Consider the following 23,066-nt stretch of genomic DNA (forward strand, 5'->3'; position numbering starts at 1 on the left):
ACAATAATAAAATACAGGTGAGTGTTGTTTAAAAAAAAAAAAAAAAACTATTTATTTAATGGGCTGTTTTTATTGGAGTTCTCTGTTAGGTGATCTGAGTTCACTAAAATCTGATCTCCCGCCTCCCTTTCAGTCTCGCACAGTGCTCCAGGCTTCTCTCTCCTTACTCTGATTTCACTGCACACTGTGAGCTGAGAGCCAAGAGATAGAAATCATAGACTGGCTAAACACACCAAAATCTCAGTATTGGGTGGATTGCCCATAATCCTCTATGCAGCGGATCGCAGATGCCGAACACTAAGGTGTTAAGTTTTCTCCAAATCACCAACTTCCTAAAAAAGAGCTTATAAGCAAATCTGTGAAAAAACAAAATTGGCCCAAAACTTCAGACATTTGCACCGCGTGTCTCCCGAGTGTGCCATGTGCGTGGAAAGACGGCGGTCTGGGTGGAATGGTGCATAGCGCCCGACTGACGTAATCAATATCATGTTACTGTCTTCTCAGCAGAGCGAGGGGAAAATCCATTCCGTGCCACCAAGGCTCTTCCATTGAATGAGGGGGATCCCGGGATAGTGTATAGATCAGGGAGGGGCTGGCATGGATCCACTCTGCTACTTACATAGGCATGTGCTCGTTATGAGGGGTTCCCACCATCCCTGTGCTGAGTTCCCGGGTCTGAACACCCGCTGTGCCCATTATGAGGGGTTCCCATCATCCCTGTGCTGAGTTCCCGGGTCTGTACACCCGCTGTGCCCATTATGAGGGGTTCCCACCATCCCTGTGCTGAGTTCCCGGGTCTGTACACCCGCTGTGCCATTATGAGGGGTTCCCACCATCCCTGTGCTGAGTTCCCGGGTCTGTACACCCGCTGTGCCCATTATGAGGGGTTCCACCATCCCTGTGCTGAGTTCACGGGGTCTGTACACCCGCTGTGCCCATTATGAGGGGTTCCCACCATCCCTGTGCTGAGTTCCCGGGTCTGAACACCCGCTGTGCCCATTATGAGGGGTTCCCACCATCCCTGTGCTGAGTTCACGGGTCTGTACACCCGCTGTGCCCATTATGAGGGGTTCTCACCATCCCTGTGCTGAGTTCCCGGGTCTGAACACCCGCTGTGCCCATTATGAGGGGTTCCCACCATCCCTGTGCTGAGTTCACGGGTCTGTACACCCGCTGTGCCCATTATGAGGGAACAGGTGTCCCCATTGGAAGGTTTCACTCATCCCTTGACTTTTTGGATTACTCTTAACTTTCTGTTTTGGCAATTAAGATCTCCAGGAAGAATAGAGGGAAGAATCTCCCCGATTGGGACTCAGACAGCAATGAAAACTTAATGGAACCCCCCACCAGGTTTTGCCTAGACTGGTACACTTTAATGCCTTCTTGGTAATTAATTCTCTGATTGAACAGTGAACACCTCAAAATGCTTTTCTGCTTGGAAGTTTGCAATATCAGAGCTTAGAGGTCTCTGAAGAGTTTGATTTGGGTTGAAGCCCTCCAGACAGAGTTGGAACAGGGCCCTCCAGTCCAGGAGCCCCCAGAGCCAGGGCCCTCCAATCCAGTGTCCGGAGCCAGGGCCCTCTCCAGTCCAGGGGCCCCCAGAGCCAGGGCCTCCAATCCAGTGTCCGGAGCCAGGGCCCTCCAGTCCAGGGGCCCCCAGAGCCTGGGATGTCGATCAGAAAAAATGTATGCTCCCTGCTGATTGAAGAGCCCTGACTTGGCAGGGGGCTTGTCAGACCTCTGTAGAGAGACCACTGCTTCTACACAGAGAGCAAAGGTCTTTCTCTGCAGGATGCTGCAGTGGACAAGCTTTTTTACTTTTTTTTTGGTTTTAAAGTTCTATTTATTTATTTTTTATTAGACTGTATACAGATTCAGATCGGTGCTGTGCTGTATGGTGGACATGGTCCTGCATTTGTCGGAAGGGGTCATTAACATACAGAATGGGGGGAGGCTATCAGCAGATATCAGTAATTTGGCTAGCGCCCCCAGACAGCGGGGGTTAGGTGGAGGGGTGCTGTGTGTATGAACCAGGTGTGTGGGGGGGCCTCATCTCCTCTTTTCTTATTTCAGCTGCACAGAAACTCTGCCACCTGCTGGGCATGAACGTCATGGAGTTCACCCGAGCCATCTTGACCCCGCGCATCAAAGTGGGCAGAGACTACGTACAGAAGGCACAGACTAAGGAGCAGGTGAGCCGCCATCACCCAAAAAAGTGTGATTTTTTTCAGGACACCAAGGTTATATGCAGCTACCTCCCCCTTTTCTCTATAAAGTAAATTTATTCTTAATATTAATATATAAATATATTACCTGCCAAAAAAAAAAAAATATATAACGTGGATGAATTTATGAACCTTTTGCGAAAAGGTTGAGTAAGCTATTAAAGCGGCGCTCCATCCAAAAGGAGAAGCGCTGCTTGTCTGCCTCCCCCTCTGGTGCCTTGTAGGGGGGGGGGGAGCAGGTACCTGGTTTTGACAGGTAATCGCTCCCACTTATTGCCGAGTTTGCCGCGGTTGAACCTGGAAGTTCGGCTCTCGCCGCAGCCGGCGATTGAGAAAGCGAAGCGCGTTAGCCGCAGTAGGAAGCCAGCTCTGAAGCTTCACTGCCGGTTTCCTTCACCCAAGATGGCGGTGATTGGGTGAGGACACCGAGGGCTCCCTGGACAGGTGAGTGCCCTAATAGAAAAGTCAGCAGCTTTTAATTAGACTTTTTAAATTAAAAACATTTTTTTGTGGGGGGGGGGGGGGGGCTGGAGCTCCGCTTTAAATAACAGACATACAAATTAGAGCCCAGCTGCAGCTGTTTTGAAAAACAAAAGGTCTAGGCCACATGAGTTCACCATTGTAACCCCACCCCTTTCCCCGCCCCTTTCCCCCACCACGGCAGGGATAGTTTGTCCCTGTGAAAGACTTTTCTTGGACAGCTTGGCCCGTTATAAGAAATGGAAAAATCACGCATCAACGAGGGATAAAAATTGTATTAATTATTATCAATCACATAATTTTAATAATTCTCCAATAAAAAAAAATTACATAAAAAAACAAGGGATTAAAAAGTGTTCTGCTAAACCCGTCGGGGGGGGGGGGAGACATGCTGCAATACATATGTAACATTTGATATTTTTTTTTTTGCCCATAATAGGAACTGTTGGCTTCATATTCTCCCTCTTTTTTCCAGGCGGATTTTGCTATGGAAGCTCTAGCCAAAGCAACGTACGAGCGCCTATTCCGCTGGCTGGTCCACCGGATTAACAAAGCTCTGGACCGCACCAAACGCCAAGGAGCTTCCTTCATCGGAATCCTGGACATCGCCGGCTTCGAGATCTTCGAGGTGAGTCGGAGGAGTTAAAGTGATTTGTAAAATCTCGTTTGTTATTTCTTTAAAAAAAAAAAAAAACACGTTGACCTAATTTGGGAAGAAGTTATAATAAAAAGTCTCATTTTCTTCAGGGACTTCAAGATCTGCAAATTTTATAACATTAAGCTGCCAAATTGGCGGCATATGATTCGACGGTGCGCTTCATCGTCAGTTTCATAACCAACGTACGCCATTTCTAATCTTATAATGTCGCATCAACTGAGTCCTTTTTTTGTGATTCCTTCGCTTAGATAATTGTTTTTTTAAATTGAAGCTGAACTTCAGGAATTAGAGAGAATCTGCCCTTGCAGTAGGCCGCCTCCCCCTCCCGCTGCTCCAGCGGGGAATCCACTTCTCAGGCCACTTTCACCGGTTAGAGAATCACCGGCTGGTTATGGCATATTGCTGCAGCCATACTCCAGAATTCCACTTCCTCCAGAGGACCTCTTTTGTCTAAGCCTACACTGAGGTTGTGTTCACCTTCTATGTAACATGTTCCAATGGGGGATCCTGGGACGGGGCGGGGGGATGGGGGGACAGCCAGGTCCTCCAAGTCCTCCCTTTTTAGCCACAATGCCAAGCCCTGAAGGGCCAGGCAACAAGCTCATTTTACCAGGTGCTCCCCCGGCTTCTCTGCCAAGTAATCGGTTCTTGGGGATATTTGGGGGCAAGTGACTGACTCCACCACTTGGTGATTGCCCATCTAGGCACACAGAAATCATCTCATGGGGATAGGGAGACAGACTCTGAAAGCCTGAGGGGCAGAAAGGAGAAGGAGCGTTGGTCATGTGACCGCGCTTATTGGTTGCCACTGTGGTCACATGATCGTAAGCCAGGCCCGCCAGCTGCCAATCATTAGTGGGGACTGTTCCGGTCTGTATGCTGGGAGCGCACAGTCAGCAGGCTCTCAGCACAGAAACATTGGCCACCCAGTGGCACAAATGTTCATCGTGGGGACAGTAAAGCCCACCCTTTTGCTGTTGGTACATATGTGTTACATAGGCAGCAACAGGTTAGCCTTGCCTTAAACAGGGCCAAGTTTCCTGGCAATCTTCACAGAGGGACAGCAAGCCAGCGATTTGTTGTTGCTTCGTAGCAGTTGTGTAGGGGAGGGAGGGGGAACACCTGACCAAAAAATGAAAGCAGAGGATAAAAGACCTCACTGGTATTGCCTGCAACGGATCTTTCTGCATTGTCTGTGTGGAGTCGGCCATCTTGTTAGAAGATGGTCTTTGCTTTCTTATGTCGATTGCCCCGGTGACCGGTGGGATAATGATCAAGAAGCAGCAGGCACATTGGAGGAAGCACAGATCCACAGAATACATGAAGCAGGGAGATCCTTGCACTGCTGGTTTCCCTTTACAGCTTCTCCTCCAGCAAGGAGAACAGTGAGCAGGAACACAAGTGCCATCACCAAATCCGGTGAGACTACCAGTGACTGGCATCAATGCCTTAGATCAGGGGTCTCTAAACAAAGGGCCAGTTTACTGTCATTCAGACTTTAAGAAATTGTCCTGGTGTCAGAGGGAGTAAACAGTGCATCTTTAGCATTAGGGGGAGGAATAGTGCCCCATCATTGGGGTCAGTGGGAGGAATAGTGTCCAATAATTGGTGTCAGTGGGAGGAATGGTGCCCCTTCATTGGTGTCAGTGGGAGGAATAGTGTCCCATCATTGGTGTCAGTGGGAGGAATAGTGTCCCATCATTGGTATCAGTGGGAGGAATAGTGTCCCATCATTGGTATCAGTGGGAGGAATAGTGTCCCATCATTGGTATCAGTGGGAGGAATAGTGTCCCATCATTGGTATCAGTGGGAGGAATAGTGTCCCATCATTGGTATCAGTGGGAGGAATAGTGTCCCATCATTGGTATCAGTGGGAGGAATAGTGTCCCATCATTGGTATCAGTGGGAGGAATAGTGCCCCATCATTGGTATCAGTGGGAGGAATAGTGCCCCATCATTGGTATCAGTGGGAGGAATAGTGTCCCATCATTGGTATCAGTGGGAGGAATAGTGTCCCATCATTGGTATCAGTGGGAGGAATAGTGTCCCATCATTGGTATCAGTGGGAGGAATAGTGCCCCATCATTGGTATCAGTGGGAGGAATAGTGTCCCATCATTGGTATCAGTGGGAGGAATAGTGTCCCATTGTTGGTGTCAGTGGGAGGAATAGTGCCCCATCATTGGTATCAGTGGGAGGAATAGTGTCCCATCATTGGTATCAGTGGGAGGAATAGTGTCCCATCATTGGTATCAGTGGGAGGAATAGTGTCCCATCATTGGTATCAGTGGGAGGAATAGTGTCCCATCATTGGTATCAGTGGGAGGAATAGTGCCCCATCATTGGTATCAGTGGGAGGAATAGTGTCCCATCATTGGTATCAGTGGGAGGAATAGTGTCCCATTGTTGGTGTCAGTGGGAGGAATAGTGCCCCATCATTGGTATCAGTGGGAGGAATAGTGTCCCATCATTGGTATCAGTGGGAGGAATAGTGTCCCATCGTTGGTGTCAGTGGGAGGAATAGTGTCCCATTGTTGGTGTCAGTGGGAGGAATAGTGTCCCATCATTGGTGTCAGTGGGAGGAATAGTGTCCCATCATTGGTATCAGTGGGAGGAATAGTGTCCCATCATTGGTATCAGTGGGAGGAATAGTGTCCCATTGTTGGTGTCAGTGGGAGGAATAGTGCCCCATCATTGGTATCAGTGGGAGGAATAGTGTCCCATCATTGGTGTCAGTGGGAGGAATAGTGCCCCATCATTGGTATCAGTGGGAGGAATAGTGTCCCATCATTGGTGTCAGTGGGAGGAATAGTGTCCCATCATTGGTATCAGTGGGAGGAATAGTGTCCCATTGTTGGTGTCAGTGGGAGGAATAGTGCCCCATCATTGGTGTCAGTAGGAGGAATAGTGTCCCATTGTTGGTGTCAGTGGTAGGAATAGTGTCCCATTGTTGGTGTCAGTGGGAGGAATGGTGCCCCATCATTGGTGTCAGTGGGAGGAATAGTGTCCCATTGTTGGTGTCAGTGGGAGAAAGAGTGTCCCATCATCGATATTAGCAGGAGGAATAGTGCCCCATCATTGGTATCAGTGGGAGGAATAGTGTCCCATCATTGGTGTCAGTGGGAGGAATAGTGCCCCATCATTGGTGTCAGTGGGAGGAATAGTGTCCCATTGTTGGTGTCAGTGGGAGGAATAGTGTCCCAAGGGCTGGGTAAAGGCAAGCAAAGGGCTGCAGTTTGGAGACCACGGCCTTAGATGACCTCACACAGCAGATATAGAACAATGTGGTCACACGAGTGCCCAGGTATAGAAGGTGAACTGCTGTCTTTCAGAAGAATTTCAAGGCAAAATCTTCCAGGTACTGCTTGGGCAAAAATGAACATTTGTAGATGTTTCCTAAATAGAAACCTGCTTATGAGTTGAGCCTTTGCAGTTTTTTGCATGTCATAGTTTGTTGCAATGTCGCCGATAACTCTTCTCTCCCTCTTCTCTCCCTCTTCTCTCCCTCTTCTCTCCCTCTTCCAGCTGAACTCCTTTGAACAGCTCTGCATCAATTACACCAATGAGAAGCTGCAGCAGCTCTTCAATCACACCATGTTCATCCTGGAGCAGGAGGAGTACCAGCGGGAAGGCATCGAGTGGAACTTCATCGACTTCGGCCTTGACCTCCAGCCCTGTATTGACCTCATCGAGAGACCAGTAAGTACAATCGTCCGTTATCTCTGCTTTGAACAATCATCGATTTAATGAGAGGGCTACACGCAGCAGCCTAGAGCCAATCAGAAATCATCCGTCATTACTTTACCTGATGTGAATAATTGAATGCTGTTTGCTTTCAGAAAATGATTACAAATCATTTCTGTTTGCACATATTTTTTTCCTTACGAAAGTGAAGTTACCCTTTCAACTCATCGGGGTTAATGGACAGCAAAATACCCCGCTTATCTCCATAATCCCTTCAGTACGCTGTAGCACAGGGCTCAAAATTTCGAGTCCTGAGCTACTAGACCGGCCTTGAGAGTTGCTCACCACCAGTTGCCCCATCCCGCCCCACCCCATCCCGCCCCACCCCATCCCGCCCCGTCCCAATCCACCCCGCCCCACTCCACCCCGCCCCACCCCATCCCGCCCCACCCCGCCCCACCCCATCCCAATCCACCCCATCCCAATCCACCCCGCCCCACCCCGTCCCAATCCACCCCGCCCCACCCCGTCCCAATCCACTCCGCCCCACCCCGTCTCTCACTCCACCTCACTCCACCCCGTCCCCTAATCACACCCTCGTACATTATCTCATGAAATGACACTGTTAAATGTTTTATGCAGAATTTGGTCACAAAAATAAATTTTAACAACAATATTAACATGAAGCATATCAGTGCAGCCCCTTCAGTGCCACGTCATCGGTGGCCATCAGTGCAGCATATCCGTGCCCTTCAGTGCAGCCTCATCAGTGGCTATCAGTGCAGAATATCTGTGCCCATCATTGCCACCTCATCAGTGCAGCATATCCGTGCCCATCAGTGTCCCCTCATCAGTGCAGCATGTCTGTGCCCTTCAGTGCCGCCTCATCAGTGGCCATCAGTGTCCATCAATGCAGCATATCCGTGCCCTTCAGTGCAGCCTCATCAGTGGCGATCAGTGCAGATAATGTGTACCCATCAGTGCAGCGTGTCCTTCAGTGCCGCCTTATCAGTGACGCCTCATCAGTGCAGCATATCGTCGATATGATGGGTCACTGGCAGACGCAGGACGAAGTGCTTCCAGCAGTGATCGCCACAGGTAATTGCTGGCTGTGTAGAGAGCCCCAAATAGCTGCGGCTGCCGGCAAACTGTTATTATGGTGAATGGTGACAGCAGCAGCACTGAGAGCCGCAGGAGGAACTGACACCATTCACACCGTTTCTAATGGCCCATGTGAATGTAGCCTATGTATGTTAGAATTAAATTGAGTTCTGGCGCCATCTGCTGGAGAAAAGTCAGAATTCATTTGTGTCTGTATTGGCTCAGTCCCTGATAATGATCATCCTTCTAGCTGAAAGTATTGCTGATAATCCCTCCGATGCTGAATCAGAATATATGGGGCCTGCCGTACACTCCCGGGTTCTCCTCCAGGACGGTTTTGTAGCGGTAATGTTCATATCTGAGACTTTCGTTTTTCATACATAAATCACAGAAATGAGGCAGCATCCTATTTAGAAAAGCAGGAATGTTGTTGGGGACGAGTTCCTAGGAGAAAATTATTTTCCTTCTGAGTTGGACACTTAGAAACAAATATTTGCAGCAAAAAATAATGTGCATTTATTATTTTTTTTTTTTTGCAAACAAACCTGCAAAGCATTGCAACCACGATCAGTGAACGGTGGGTGCAATGCATAGGCTCTGCCCTTGGCCTCTATGTCTTTACCAAGGCACAGCCTTTCAGTTGGAGAGATGGAGGAGGTGTCACTGGACTGTGAGTGTGGTGATCACAGTGGCAGATGGGATTTGTAGTTCATCCATTTACAGATCTCAGTTTATAAAGGACACACCTGTGTAAGCAGAACCCAGCCCAGCCACTCTAAATTCCAAAGTGAGAGCTGCTATGGGGGGGGGGGGGGAACCCCATGGCAAGCTATCAGAGGAAGGGTGGTCGGCTTGCAACCATGTTACACCCCCCTGCGTATTATATTATGGTGTAATAGGTGGAGTTGGCCTTTAACTATTTTACAAGGGTTGGAATTGATGGACTTGTCTTTTTTTTTTTTCAACCTCACCTAATATGTAACCCTTTCTGTTGTTACAATAGACCAGTACTGCTTTGCAGAACTTCTGTTCAGCCTTTGTTTCTGTTTCCCCCCCCCCCTAGGCCAACCCTCCCGGGGTCCTGGCCCTGCTGGATGAGGAGTGCTGGTTCCCCAAAGCCACAGACAAGACCTTTGTGGACAAGCTGGTGCAGGAACAGGGCACCCACTCCAAGTTCCAGAAGCCGCGCCAGCTGAAGGACAAAGCCGATTTCTGCATCATCCATTACGCCGGCAGGGTACGTGACATCCGTTCTGCTTCTGTATCTGACTACTGAGGTACAAGCCGTCTCTCATCATACACAATGTAGTTCATCTAGAGGGGTTGATGACTCTATGGGGGGTTTATTAACTAAAACTGGAGAGTGCAAAATCTGGAGTAACTGTGCATGATAGCCAATCAGCTTCTAACTTCAGTTTGCTCAATTAAAGGGGTTGTAAACCCTCGTACATCCTAACGCAGGAGGTGAAAAAACACCTGGCAGTGACCGCCCCTCCCGTTTTACTTACCTGAACCCTGGAACTTGACCCGGCGGGGGACACATTGTCTCTCTGCCCGGGGTTCTTGGCTCTTGATTGGATAGATTGATGGCAGCGAAGCCATTGGCTCCCACTGCTGTCAATCAAATCCAATGACGCGGGCGCCAGGGGGCGGGGCCGAGTCCGGCATTCGTGTCTATGGACTCTGAATGCTGGACTCGGGAGTGTGACCGTTATATGATATGAGGAAGAGCTGCCGGGGGACCCCAGAAGAGGAGGTTCGGGGCCACTCTCTGCAAAACGAGCTGCACAGTGGTGATAAGTATGATTATGTTTATTTTAAACTAAAAAAAAAAACCCCTTACAATCACTTTAAACTTTGACAAAAAAAAAAAACCTGGAAGCTGATTGGCTATTATGCACGGCTGCACCAGATTTTGTTCAATAATCAACCCCAATAGAGTCATCTTGTCCCATGGAAGTCAATTCTTAGTGAACAAATCTGCACCTTTTTTTATTGGAATTTGTTGCAATTTTCCCTGCAAAGCATCCCTTCCAAACTAAAGAGGAATCTCCCCCTCCCTAATAAATCCCCCCACTTACCTTTGATCGTTTTCTGCTGGAATTACATACTTAGAAGCCAATGGTCAGGTCCGGTCCCGTGCCGCCATCTTCTTTATTTTCATCACGTGTAATTGGCTGTCTCTTAAGCAGGCCCCCCCCTCCCCCTGCAGTGCAGTGCTAGGCTGTGTTGCAATGTAAATGGGACACATAGAAAGCAATTGTTTCCTGTGTGTGAATAAAGGACAATCCGCAACTCCCATACATGCTCTTTAAATCAGTCCAAATGTATTGCATCTCCATAAAGATAAAAGTACAGCAGAGGTCGACGCGTTTCAGCTGCAGCGGCCTTGTTCACCTTGTTTATGGACTGTTTCCTGTGTGTCCCTGTGGTGACAGACGTAAAACATTTATCATTGCGCATAGTGTGAATTGGTTCCTTAAAGTGATTGTAAACTTTGTTTTTTTTTTTTTTTGTTTTTTTATAACAAACATAACATACTTAGCTCGTTTTGCACAGAGTGGCTTCAAACCTGTTCTTCTGGGGTCCCTCGGCGGCTCTCACGGCTGCTCCCCACATCAGATAACCCTCTAGGAGAAGCGCTCTGCCTGGGAGGGGGTTACCTTACGGGCGCGCTCCCAAGTCCAGCATTTGCATCCATAGACACAGAATGCCAGACTCTGTCCCGCCCCCCTGGCGCACCTGTGTCATTAGATTTGATTGACAGCAGTGGGAGCCAATGGCTGCGCTGCTATCAATCTATCCAATCCGAGAACCCCGGGCAGAGGAAGAGCGCGTCTCCGCCGGGTGAAATTCCAGGGCTCAGGTAAGTGAAACTGGGGGGCTGGGGGGGCCGGTGACTGACAGGTGTTTTTTCACCTTAATGCATAGGATGCCTTAAAGGGGTTGTAAAGGTTCGTGTTTTTTCACCTTAATGCATCCTATACATTAAGGTGAAAAAACACCTGTCAGTGACCGGCCCCCTCAGTCCCCCCATTTTACTTACCTGAACCCTCGAACTTGTTCCATGGGGACGCGCCATCTCTCTGCTAGGGGGTTCTTGGCTGTTGATTGGATAGATTGATAGCAGCGCAGCCATTGGCTCCCACTGCTGTCAATCAAATCCAATGATGCGGCCGCCGGGGGGCTGGGCCGAGTCCTGCTTTCGGTGTCTATGGACGCCGAATTGTGAGCGCGCCCGCAACGTAACCCCCCTGGGAAATGCTTCTCCGGGGGGGTTATCTAATGCGGGGAGGAGCTGAGAGAGCCGCTGGGGGACCCCAGAAGACGGTGTTCGGGGCCACTCTCTGCAAAACGAGCTGCACAGTGGAGGCAAGTATGGAATGTTTGTTATTTTAAAAAAAAAATAAAGAATTAACCTTTAGTATCACTTTAAGGTGAAAAAACACAAAGGTTTACAACCCCTTTAAAGCCGAACCAGTCACGATTTTAAAATTTGCTGGCTTTAATATGGTTTAAAGAGGGAGTCCACCCAAACCGCAAAAAAAAAAAAAAAAAAATATTAAAAGCCAGCAGCTACAAATACTGCAGCTGCTGACTTTTAATAAATGGCCGCTTACCTGTCCCAGGGTCCAGTGATGTCGGCAGGCGACGACGAGAACCCGCTCGGTTCTCGGCAGCTGCCGCCGCCATATTAGGTGAGGGAATCAGGAAGTGAAGCGTTGCGGCTTCACTTCCCGGTTCCCTACTGCGCATGCGCGAGTCGCGCTGCGCATCGTAAGTGGTCCCCGCTATCTCCTGGGAGCTGTGTGTTTCCCAGGAGACAGCGCGGAGGGACAGGAAAAGGCATAGACTCCCATGGGAGTCTATGCCGGAAGTGGGTGCAAATACCTGTCTTAGACAGGTATCTGCACCCCCCTCCCCCCTGAAAGGTGCCAAATGTGACACCGGAGGGGGGGAGGATTCCAAAAAGCGGAAGTTCCATTTTTGTGTGGAACTCTGCTTTAAATCCAATGAGGTGCATGCCACCTTGTGGATTTCTCTTTAACAACTTAGAATTTTACTGAGCACTGGGAGTACAGCTATCACTACACTCCCAGTGCTCCTACAGGAGACGCTCCGCCTGCCCTCTGCTTGATGTGGTCCATTGAGAGAAGACTTTGTATTTTATGAATGGGTGGAGGAGGAGGGGGAGCAGGCAGAGCGGCTGGAGCTGAAACCAGAATGTCCAGCACCAGACCAGGGAAAATCTAGTGATAGCTAGATTCTAGATAGCTAGCACTCCATATAAATTAGAGAGATACAGTATCTCACAAAAGTAAGTACACCCCTCACATTTTTATAAATATTTTCTTTTATCTTATTATGTGTCAACATTGAAGAAATGACACTTTGCTACAATGTCAACTTCCAGTGACCAGTATGAGAGCGTGAGAGCGAGAACACCAAATTTAACACACCTGCTCTCCATTCACACCTGAGACCTTGTAACACTAACGAGTCACATGACACCGGGGGAGGGAAAATATCTAGTTGTGCCCAATTTGGAGATTTTCACTTAGGGGTGTACTGACTTTTGTTGCCAGCGGTTTAGACATTAATGGCTGTGTGTTGAGTTATTTTGAGGGGACAGCAAATTTACACTGTTATACAAACTGTACACTCACTACTTTACATTGTAGACAAGTGTCATTTCTTCAGTGTTGTCACATGAAAAGATAGAAGAAAAGATTTACAATAATGTGACCGAGGGGTGTACTTACTTTTGTGAGATACTGTAAGTGAGCGAGGTGGCATGCACCTTATTGGACTTAACCCATAGTCAGTCAGCACATTTTATAATGTGGATAAATTCCTGGCGTTCCACTTTAAGGTGGGATGTGGCCCTCGGCGAGCCTTGGCTTGCAGTAGGCCCAGAGAAGTTGCCCACATTTTGCATTTACAAACTGTATCCTTTTCTGTAAGGTGATAGCCAGAAACACATCCCTGTCCTCTGGTTTATTTTTGGAGCAATAAAGTTGTCGCTGGTCTCTCTGGACACCCATTGCCCCCCCCCCCCCCCCCCCCCGGGGGGGAGGGGGGGGGATCCTGCCTAGGTTGCCTGGAAGATGACTCGGCTCTGACATGGTGTGCCGGCAGCGTCACCACACGGGGCAGAATAGGTGATTGGAAGTTACAGGTCTTCGGTCTCTCCCTGCAGGTGGACTATAAGGCCGATGAGTGGCTCATGAAGAACATGGACCCTCTGAATGACAACGTGGCCACCCTCCTCCACCAGTCCACAGACAAATTTGTGGCCGAGCTCTGGAAAGATGGTAGGAAAACTCCTCATTGATGCTTGTTTGAGACCTAAATGTGGTTTTTTTGTGTGATACTCAAAATTCAGCCAAAATCTGTCAAAGGAAATTCAGGTGGAAATTTTTCAGCATTTTTTGGGGGGGTTTTGTAACGTCTCTTGATGCTCAGAAGGAGCCGGACATGGGCAGGGCAAAGGTGACTTCATATTCCAACCTCCCCCATCTCCTGTTTGTACTTCAGATGCTTCACTGAGATCCAGGAGCAGCGTGCGTTCAGAGCATGCGCGGCTGCTTCACCGAGATCCAGGAACCGCCTACTTCCATATAAGGAAGTCCGCCTACAAGCTGCTCTACAGAAGCTGCACGTCGGCGTCCTTTTCAAACAAGTCTTGTGAATAGTGAAGTTTTCTGTTCTGGGGGGTCACACAACATCTATTGATGGGTGAAATCTGGGAAATTCCTTGAACCTAAACAGTTTTGTACTGATTATTTTCAACTCCTTTTTTTTTTTTCTCATTACCTTAGCCATACCGACTGTCCAGAGAGCCTCTTTTTATGACCACATATGTGGAGGTGATTTTCTTTGCTCATAGATTAGAACTGGATGTAGAGAGCAGCTTTTAGACTAGTCTGCACGCTTGCAGTGGAGATACGGTAGAGCAGGCAGAATCTGCTTTAGTCAGCTTAGATGTGCTTCGTACCTTTGCCACAGTTAGGTATACATAAAAAATTGCAGCCGCTCTAGAAATTAACGGGTAAGGGTGTTAAGCACTCAAAAGCACTCTGCTTCAAAAGTTAATGCAGTTAAGGCACCACCAAGTCATTTTATTATGACTCAATGACCTGCTCCTTTTACTGTCCCATGAGCTCCACCTTCAACCGTCCATGAGCTCCATCTTCAACCGTCCATGAGCTCCATCTTCAACCGTCCATGAGCTCCACCTTCAACCGTCCATGAGCTCCACCTTCAACCGTCCATGAGCTCCACCTTCAACCGTCCATGAGCTCCACCTTCAACCGTCCATGAGCTCCACCTTCAACCGTCCATGAGCTCCACCTTCAACCGTCCATGAGCTCCACCTTCAACCGTCCATGAGCTCAACCGTCCATGAGCTCCATCTTCAACCGTCCATGAGCTCCATCGAGCTTCACCTTCAACCGTCCATGAGCTCCATCGAGCTTCACCTTCAACCGTCCATGAGCTCCACCTTCAACCATCCATGAGCTCCACCTTCAACCGTCCATGAGCTCCTCCAAGCTCCACCTTGAACTCCTTCCATGAGCTCCACCTTCAGCCGCCCATGAGGTCCACCGCCCATGAGGTCCACCGCCCACGACCTGCTCCTCCCGCTGCCTGCTCCTTCCACCGCCAGCGACCTGCTCCTTCCACCGCCAGCGACCTGCTCCTTCCTCCTTCCGAGGCCTGCTCCCTCCTTCTCCCATTGCCTGCTCCCTCCTTCTCCTATTGCCTGCCTGCTCCCTCCTTCTCCCATTGCCTGCTCCCTCCTTCTCCCATTGCCTGCTCCTTCCTTCTCCCAGGGCCCGCTCCTTCCTTCTCCCAGGGCCCGCTCCTTCCTTCTCCCAGGGCCCGCTCCTTCCTTCCCCCAGGGCCCGCTCCTTCCTTCCCCCAGGGCCTGCTCCTTCCTTCCCCCAGGGCCCGCTCCCTCCTTCTCCCAGGGCCCGCTCCCTCCTTCTCCCAGGGCCCGCTCCTTCCTTCTCCCAGGGCCCGCTCCTTCCTTCTCCCAGGGCCCGCTCCTTCCTTCTCCCAGGGCCCGCTCCTTCCTTTTCCCAGGGCCCGCTCCTTCCTTTTCCCAGGGCCCGCTCCTTCCTTTTCCCAGGGCCCGCTCCTTCCTTTTCCCAGGGCCCGCTCCTTCCTTCTCCCAGGGCCCGCTCCTTCCTTCTCCCAGGGCCCGCTCCTTCCTTCTCCCAGGGCCCGCTCCTTCCTTCTCCCAGGGCCCGCTCCTTCCTTTTCCCAGGGCCCGCTCCTTCCTTTTCCCAGGGCCCGCTCCTTCCTTTTCCCAGGGCCCGCTCCTTCCTTTTCCCAGGGCCCGCTCCTTCCTTTTCCCAGGGCCCGCTCCTTCCTTTTCCCAGGGCCCGCTCCTTCCTTTTCCCAGGGCCCGCTCCTTCCTTTTCCCAGGGCCCGCTCCTTCCTTTTCCCAGGGCCCGCTCCTTCCTTTTCCCAGGGCCCGCTCCTTCCTTTTCCCAGGGCCCGCTCCTTCCTTTTCCCAGGGCCCGCTCCTTCCTTCCCCCAGGGCCTTCTCCCGCGGCCCGCTCCTTCCTTCTCCCGCGGCCCGCTCCTTCCACCGCCCGCGGCCCGCTCCTTCCACCGCCCGCGGCCCGCTCCTTCATGTTTAAGAAAAAGATGGTCGTTAAAATGACTAGAGGTTGCTGTATTTGCGCCTACGTGTTGGACCATCCTGCTTATGTGCACCAGTCTTGGGAAAGATTGCTTGTACAAAACAATTTTCCCACATATAGCAGCCCAGAATTCTCTAATTTTCAAGTACCTCATGCAACATTGTGGGGTTTATATTGAAAAGATCTTCCAGGTATGGAAAGTGCACACGCTTGTTTTGTAAGATTGCTCAGTCAGCTCAATCTACAACCCCTGGCAAAAATGATGGAATCACCAGTCCCTGAGGATGTTCCTTCAGTTGTTTATTGTTGTAGAAAAAAAAGCAGATCACAGACATGTCCAAAAACTAAAGTCATTTCAAATGGCAACTTTCTGGCTTTAAGAAACACTAAAAGAAATCAAGAAAAATAATTGTGGCGGCCAGTAACAGTTAGATTTATAGAACAAGCGCAGGGAATAAATTATGGAATCACTCAATTCTGAGGAAAAAATTATGGAATCACCCTGTAAATTTTCATTACAAACACTGACACCTGCATCAGATGAAATCTGCCTCCTTAGTATGAAGGTAAAGAGGGTAAATCATCACGCAGTGTTGTACAAGATGTTGGTTGTTCACAGTCAGCTGTGTCTAAAACATGGACCAAATACAAACAACATGGGAAGGTGGTTAAAGGCGAGCATACTGGTAGACCAAGGAAGACATCAAAGTGTCAAGACAGAAAACTTAAAGCAATATGCCTTGAAAACAGAAAATGTACAACAAAACAAACGAGGAACAAATGGGAGGAAACTGGAGTCAACATCTGTGACCGAACTGTAAGAAACCACCTAAAGGAAATGGGATTTACATACAGAAAAGCTAAAAGAAAGCCATCTCTAACACCTAAACACAAAAAAACAATGGGCTAAGGAAAGGCAATGGTGGACTGTGGATGATTGGATGAAAGTCCTATTCAGTGATGAATCTCCAATCTGCTTCGGGAAAGTTGATGATGCTGGAACTTTTGTTTGGTGCCGTTCCAATGAGATTTATGCAGACGACTGTCTGAAGAAAACATGCAAATTTCCACAGTCAGTTATGATCTGGGGCTGCAGGTCAGGTAAAGGCACTGGGGAGATGGCTGTCATTAAATCTTCAATAAATGCACAGGTTTACATTGAAATTTTGGACACTTTTCTTATCCCATCTATTGAAAGGATGTTTGGGGGATGATGAAATCATTTATCAAGATGATAATGCATCTCGCCATAGAGCAAAAACTGTGAAAAAATTCCTTGAAGAAAGACACATAAGGTCAATGTCATGGCCTGCAAACAGTCCGGATCTCAATCCAATTGAAAATCTGTGGTGGAAGTTAAAGAAAATGGTCCATGACAAGGCTCCAACCTGCAAAGATGATCAGAGAAGTCTGGAGCCAGATTGATGAAGAGTTCTGTTTATCACTCATGAAGTCAATGCCTCAAAGACTGCAAGCAGTTATAAAAGCCAGAGGTGGTGCAACAAAGTTCTAGTGATGTGTTGGGGTGTTATTTTGTTTGTTTTTCATGATTCCATAATTTTTTCCTCAGAGTTGAGCGATTCCATAATTTATTCCCTGTGCTTGTTCTATAAATCTAACTGTTACTGGCCACCACAATTATTTTTCTTGATTTCTTTTAGTGTTTCTTAAAGCCAGAAAGTTGCCATTTGAAATGCCTTTAGTTTTTGGCCATGTCTGTGATCTGATTTTTTTTCTACAACCATAAACAACTGAAGGAACATCCTCAGGGACTGGTGATTCCATCATTTTTGCCAGGGGTTGTATATATCAAAGGCCAAACTTTATTTTACGTTTTTGGATAGTACAGGGAAGGTTAAAAATTGCTGACAGGTTTCTTGTCGTGTTTTGGTCTGGACACCTTAAGAAATCCATTCACTTCCTCTCCTGGAGATTCAGAAGGAAGTGAGAGGAAATCTTCTCAGTTGTCACCAGGACAGGTTGTTCCCACTGGAAGATGTCCTCTCTTCCTGTTCTGATGACTGCTCGAAAATTTGGAATTGTCTCCCCAGCCGGTTGAGGGTTACAGGAAGTCAATAACTATTGGGTTATACCATTCCATTCAGGATTCTTTGTACCTCGCTGGTTAATGTCTACAATGTCAGTGGGAGGAATATTTCCCCATCATTGGTGTCAGTGGAAGGAATATTTCCCCATCATTGGTGTCAGTGGGAGAAATATTTCCCCATCATTGGTGTCAGTGGGAGGAATAGTGTCCCATCATTGGTGTCAGTGGGAGGAATAGTGCCCCATCATTGGTGTCAGTGGGAGGAATAGTGCCCCATCATTGGTGTCAGTGGGAGGAATAGTGTCCCATCATTGGTGTCGGTGGGAGGAATAGTGCCCCATCATTGGTGTCAGTGGGAGGAATAGTGTCCCATCATTGGTGTCAGTGGGAGGAATAGTGTCCCATCATTGGTGTCAGTGGGAGGAATAGTGTCCCATCATTGGTGTCAGTGGGAGGAATAGTGTCCCATCATTGGTATCAGTGAGAGGAATAGTGCTCCATCATTGGTATCAGTGGGAGGAATAGTGTCCCATCATTGGTGTCAGTGGGAGGAATAGTGTCCCATCATTGGTGTCAGTGGGAGGAATAGTGTCCCATCATTGGTGTCAGTGGGAGGAATAGTGTCCCATCATTGGTGTCAGTGGGAGGAATAGTGTCCCATCATTGGTGTCAGTGGGAGGAATAGTGTCCCATAGTTGGGGGGCCACAGGATATGTTAAAGCAAATGGGGGAACACAGAGTTGGATCATGTCTGGGGTCTTTCAGTGTATTGGCCGCAGTGCGACTCTCACTAACCCCCAACGCGTTCTTCTCTGTAGTAGACCGTATCGTGGGTCTGGACCAAGTGGCGGGGATGACGGAGACGGCGTTCGGATCGGCCTATAAGACGAAGAAGGGAATGTTCCGCACAGTGGGGCAGCTGTACAAGGAGTCCCTGACCAAGCTGATGGCGACGCTGCGGAACACCAACCCAAACTTTGTGCGCTGCATCATCCCCAACCATGAGAAACGCGTAAGTGTGAGATCAGAGAAGGCGCACATTGACCTCGCTTCTGGAGGGCGCTGCAATAAAGCCGTCTTTAAATCTGCTTTACTGATGTTGGGTTATATGTGCGGATCCATCCAGAATCGCATTCCAGTTCTCATTCAGAGGCCGGAGGAGTTGGGGTGTCAGTCTGGAGGAGTTGGGGTGTCAGTCTGGAGGAGTTGGGGTGTCAGTCTGGAGGAGTCGGGGTGTCAGTCTGGAGGAGTCGGGGAGTCAGTCTGGAGGAGTCGGGGTGTTGGGGAGCCAGTCTGGAGGAGTTGGGGAGTCAGTCTGGAGGAGTTGGGGCGTTGGGGTGTCAGTCTGGAGGAGTTGGGGTGTCAGCCTGGAGAAGTCGGGGCGTTGGGATGTCAGTCTGGAGGAGTCGGGGCATTGGGGTGTCAGTCTGGAGGAGTCGGGGCGTTGGGGTGTCAGTCTGAAGGAGTTGGGGTTTCAGTCTGGAGGAGTCGGGGCGTTGGGGCGTCAGTCTGGAGGAGGCGGGGAGTTGGAGCGTCAGTCTGGAGGAGTTGGGGTGTCAGTCTGGAGGAGTTGGGGTGTCAGTCTGGAGGAGTTGGGGTGTCAGTCTGGAGGAGTCGTGGCGTTGGGGTGTCAGTCTGGAGGAGTTGGGGCGTTGGGGTGTCAGTCTGGAGGAGTCGGGGTGTTGGGGTATCAGTCTGGAGGAGTTGGGGCGTCAGTCTGGAGGAGTCGGGCGTTGGGGTGTCAGTCTGGAGGAGTCGGGGTGTTGGGGTATCAGTCTGGAGGAGTTGGGGCGTCAGTCTGGAGGAGTCGGGCGTTGGGGTGTCAGTCTGGGGGAGTCGGGGTGTCAGTCTGGGGGAGTCGGGGTGTCAGTCTGGGGGAGTCGGGGCGTCAGTCTGGGGGAGTCGGGGCGTCAGTCTGGAGGAGTCGTGGCGTTGGGGTGTCAGTCTGGAGGAGTCGGGGTGTTGGGGTGTCAGTCTGGAGGAGTTGGGGCGTCAGTCTGGAGGAGTCGGGGAGTTGGGGTGTTAGTCTGGAGGAGTCGGGGCATGGGGGAGTCGTGGCGTTGGGGCGTCAGTCTGTAGGAGTCGTGGCGTTGGGGTGTCAGTCTGGAGGAGTCGGGGTGTTGGGGTGTCAGTCTGGAGGAGTCGGGGAGTTGGGGTGTCAGTCTGGAGGAGTCGGGGAGTTGGGGTGTCAGTCTGGAGGAGTCGGGGAGTTGGGGTGTCAGTCTGGAGGAGTCGGGGAGTTGGGGTGTCAGTCTGGGGGAGTCGGGGTGTCAGTCTGGGGGAGTCGGGGCGTCAGTCTGGAGAAGTCGGGGCGTCAGTCTGGAGGAGTCGGGATGTTGGGGCGTCAGTCTGGAGGAGTCAGGGTGTTGGGGTGTCAGTCTGGAGGAGTTGGGGTGTCAGTCTGGAGGAGTCGGGCGTTGGAGTGTCAGTCTGGAGGAGTCGGGGTGTTGGGGCGTCAGTCTGGAGGAGTCGTGGCGTTGGGGTGTCAGTCTGGAGGAGTTGGGGTGTCAGTCTGGAGGAGTCGGGGCGTTGGGGTGTCAGTCTGGAGGAGTCGGGGCGTTGGGGTGTCAGTCTGGAGGAGTTGGGGTAGTCAGTCTGGAGGAGTTGGGGTGTCAGTCTGGAGGAGTCGGGCGTTGGGGTGTCAGTCTGGAGGAGTCGGGGCGTCAGTCTGGAGGAGTCGGGGAGTTGGGGTGTTAGTCTGGAGGAGTCGGGGCATTGGGGTGTCAGTCTGGAGGAGTCGGGGCGTCAGTCTGGAGGAGTCGTGGCGTTGGGGTGTCAGTCTGGAGGAGTTGGGGTGTCAGTCTGGAGGAGTTGGGGTGTCAGTCTGGAGGAGTCGGGGAGTTGGGGTGTCAGTCTGGAGGAGTTGGGGTGTCAGTCTGGGGGAGTCGGGGTGTCAGTCTGGGGGAGTCGGGGCGTCAGTCTGGAGAAGTCGGGGCGTCAGTCTGGAGGAGTCGGGATGTTGGGGTGTCAGTCTGGAGGAGTCGGGGTGTCAGTCTGGAGGAGTCGGGATGTTGGGGCGTCAGTCTGGAGGAGTCGGGGTGTTGGGGCGTCAGTCTGGAGGAGTCGGGGTGTTGGGGCGTCAGTCTGGAGGAGTCGTGGCGTTGGGGTGTCAGTCTGGAGGAGTCGGGGCGTTGGGGTGTCAGTCTGGAGGAGTTGGGGTGTCAGTCTGGAGGAGTTGGGGTGTCAGTCTGGAGGAGTCGGGGCGTTGGGGTGTCAGTCTGGAGGAGTCGGGGCGTTGGGGTGTCAGTCTGGAGGAGTTGGGGTGTCAGTCTGGAGGAGTCGGGCGTTGGGGTGTCAGTCTGGAGGAGTCGGCGTTGGGGTGTCGGTCTGGAGGAGTCAGGGTGTTGGGGTGTCAGTCTGGAGGAGTCGGGGCGTTGGGGTGTCAGTCTGGAGGAGTCGGGCGTTGGGGTGTCGGTCTGGAGGAGTCGGGGTGTTGGGGTGTCAGTCTGGAGGAGTTGGGGTGTCAGTCTGGAGGAGTCGGGCGTTGGGGTGTCAGTCCGGAGGAGTTGGGGTGTCAGTCTGGAGGAGTCGGGGCATTGGGGTGTCAGTGTGGAGGAGTCGGGCGTTGGGGTGTCAGTCTGGAGGAGTCGGGGTGTTGGGGTGTCAGTCTGGAGGCGTTGGGGTGTCAGTCTGGAGGAGTCGGGGTGTTGGGGTAGTCAGTCTGGAGGAGTTGGGGTAGTCAGTCTGGAGGAGTTGGGGTGTCAGTCTGGAGGAGTCGGGCGTTGGGGTGTCAGTCTGGAGGAGTTGGGGTGTCAGTCTGGAGGAGTCGGGCGTTGGGGTGTCGGTCTGGAGGAGTTGGGGTGTCAGTCTGGAGGAGTCGGGCGTTGGGGTGTCGGTCTGGAGGAGTTGGGGTGTCAGTCTGGAGGAGTCGGGCGTTGGGGTGTCAGTCTGGAGGAGTCGGGTGTTGGGGTGTCAGTCTGGAGGAGTTGGGGTGTCAGTCTGGAGGAGTCGGGGCGTTGGGGTGTCAGTCTGAAGGAGTCGGGCGTTGGGGTGTCAGTCTGGAGGAGTCGGGCGTTGGGGTGTCAGTCCGGAGGAGTTGGGGTGTCAGTCTGGAGGAGTCGGGGCATTGGGGTGTCAGTGTGGAGGAGTCGGGCGTTGGGGTGTCAGTCTGGAGGAGTCGGGGTGTTGGGGTGTCAGTCTGGAGGCGTTGGGGTGTCAGTCTGGAGGAGTCGGGGTGTTGGGGTAGTCAGTCTGGAGGAGTTGGGGTAGTCAGTCTGGAGGAGTTGGGGTGTCAGTCTGGAGGAGTCGGGCGTTGGGGTGTCAGTCTGGAGGAGTTGGGGTGTCAGTCTGGAGGAGTCGGGCGTTGGGGTGTCGGTCTGGAGGAGTTGGGGTGTCAGTCTGGAGGAGTCGGGCGTTGGGGTGTCGGTCTGGAGGAGTTGGGGTGTCAGTCTGGAGGAGTCGGGCGTTGGGGTGTCAGTCTGGAGGAGTCGGGTGTTGGGGTGTCAGTCTGGAGGAGTTGGGGTGTCAGTCTGGAGGAGTCGGGGCGTTGGGGTGTCAGTCTGAAGGAGTCGGGCGTTGGGGTGTCAGTCTGGAGGAGTCGGGCGTTGGGGTGTCAGTCTGGAGGAGTTGGGGAGTCGGGGTGTCAGTCTGGAGGAGTCGGGGTGTCAGTCTGGAGGAGTCGGGGTGTCAGTCTGGAGGAGTCGGGGCGTTGGGGTGTCAGTCTGAAGGAGTCGGGCGTTGGGGTGTCAGTCTGGAGGAGTCGGGCGTTGGGGTGTCAGTCTGGAGGAGTCGGGCGTTGGGGTGTCAGTCTGGAGGAGTCGGGCGTTGGGGTGTCAGTCTGGAGGAGTTGGGGAGTCGGGGTGTCAGTCTGGAGGAGTCGGGGTGTTGGGGTGTCAGTCTGGAGGAGTCGGGGTGTCAGTCTGGAGGAGTCGGGGTGTTGGGGTGTCAGTCTGGAGGAGTCGGGGTGTCAGTCTGGAGGAGTCGGGGTGTCAGTCTGGAGGAGTCGGGGTGTCAGTCTGGAGGAGTCGGGGCGTTGGGGTGTCAGTCTGAAGGAGTCGGGCGTTGGGGTGTCAGTCTGGAGGAGTCGGGCGTTGGGGTGTCAGTCTGGAGGAGTCGGGCGTTGGGGTGTCAGTCTGGAGGAGTCGGGCGTTGGGGTGTCAGTCTGGAGGAGTCGGGGTGTCAGTCTGGAGGAGTCGGGGTGTCAGTCTGGAGGAGTCGGGGTGTTGGGGTGTCAGTCTGGAGGAGTCGGGGTGTCAGTCTGGAGGAGTCGGGGTGTCA

General features: G+C 51.5%; 1 protein-coding gene across 1 annotated transcript in view; it reads left to right on the forward strand.

Annotated features, from left to right (window-relative positions):
• Window positions 1–23,066, forward strand: part of LOC141113413 (myosin-10-like) — a gene marked incomplete in the record, with an annotated part of 160,446 nt that overhangs the window by 105,638 nt on the left and 31,742 nt on the right. The window contains 6 exon segments of the mRNA XM_073606470.1: window positions 2,074–2,192; window positions 3,181–3,333; window positions 6,888–7,061; window positions 9,211–9,384; window positions 13,348–13,462; window positions 18,668–18,861. Of these exon segments, the coding sequence (XP_073462571.1) occupies window positions 2,074–2,192; window positions 3,181–3,333; window positions 6,888–7,061; window positions 9,211–9,384; window positions 13,348–13,462; window positions 18,668–18,861 (929 nt within the window).

Source organism: Aquarana catesbeiana, linkage group LG12 (assembly GCF_042186555.1).
Source record: "Aquarana catesbeiana isolate 2022-GZ linkage group LG12, ASM4218655v1, whole genome shotgun sequence".
Lineage (NCBI taxonomy): Eukaryota > Metazoa > Chordata > Amphibia > Anura > Ranidae > Aquarana > Aquarana catesbeiana.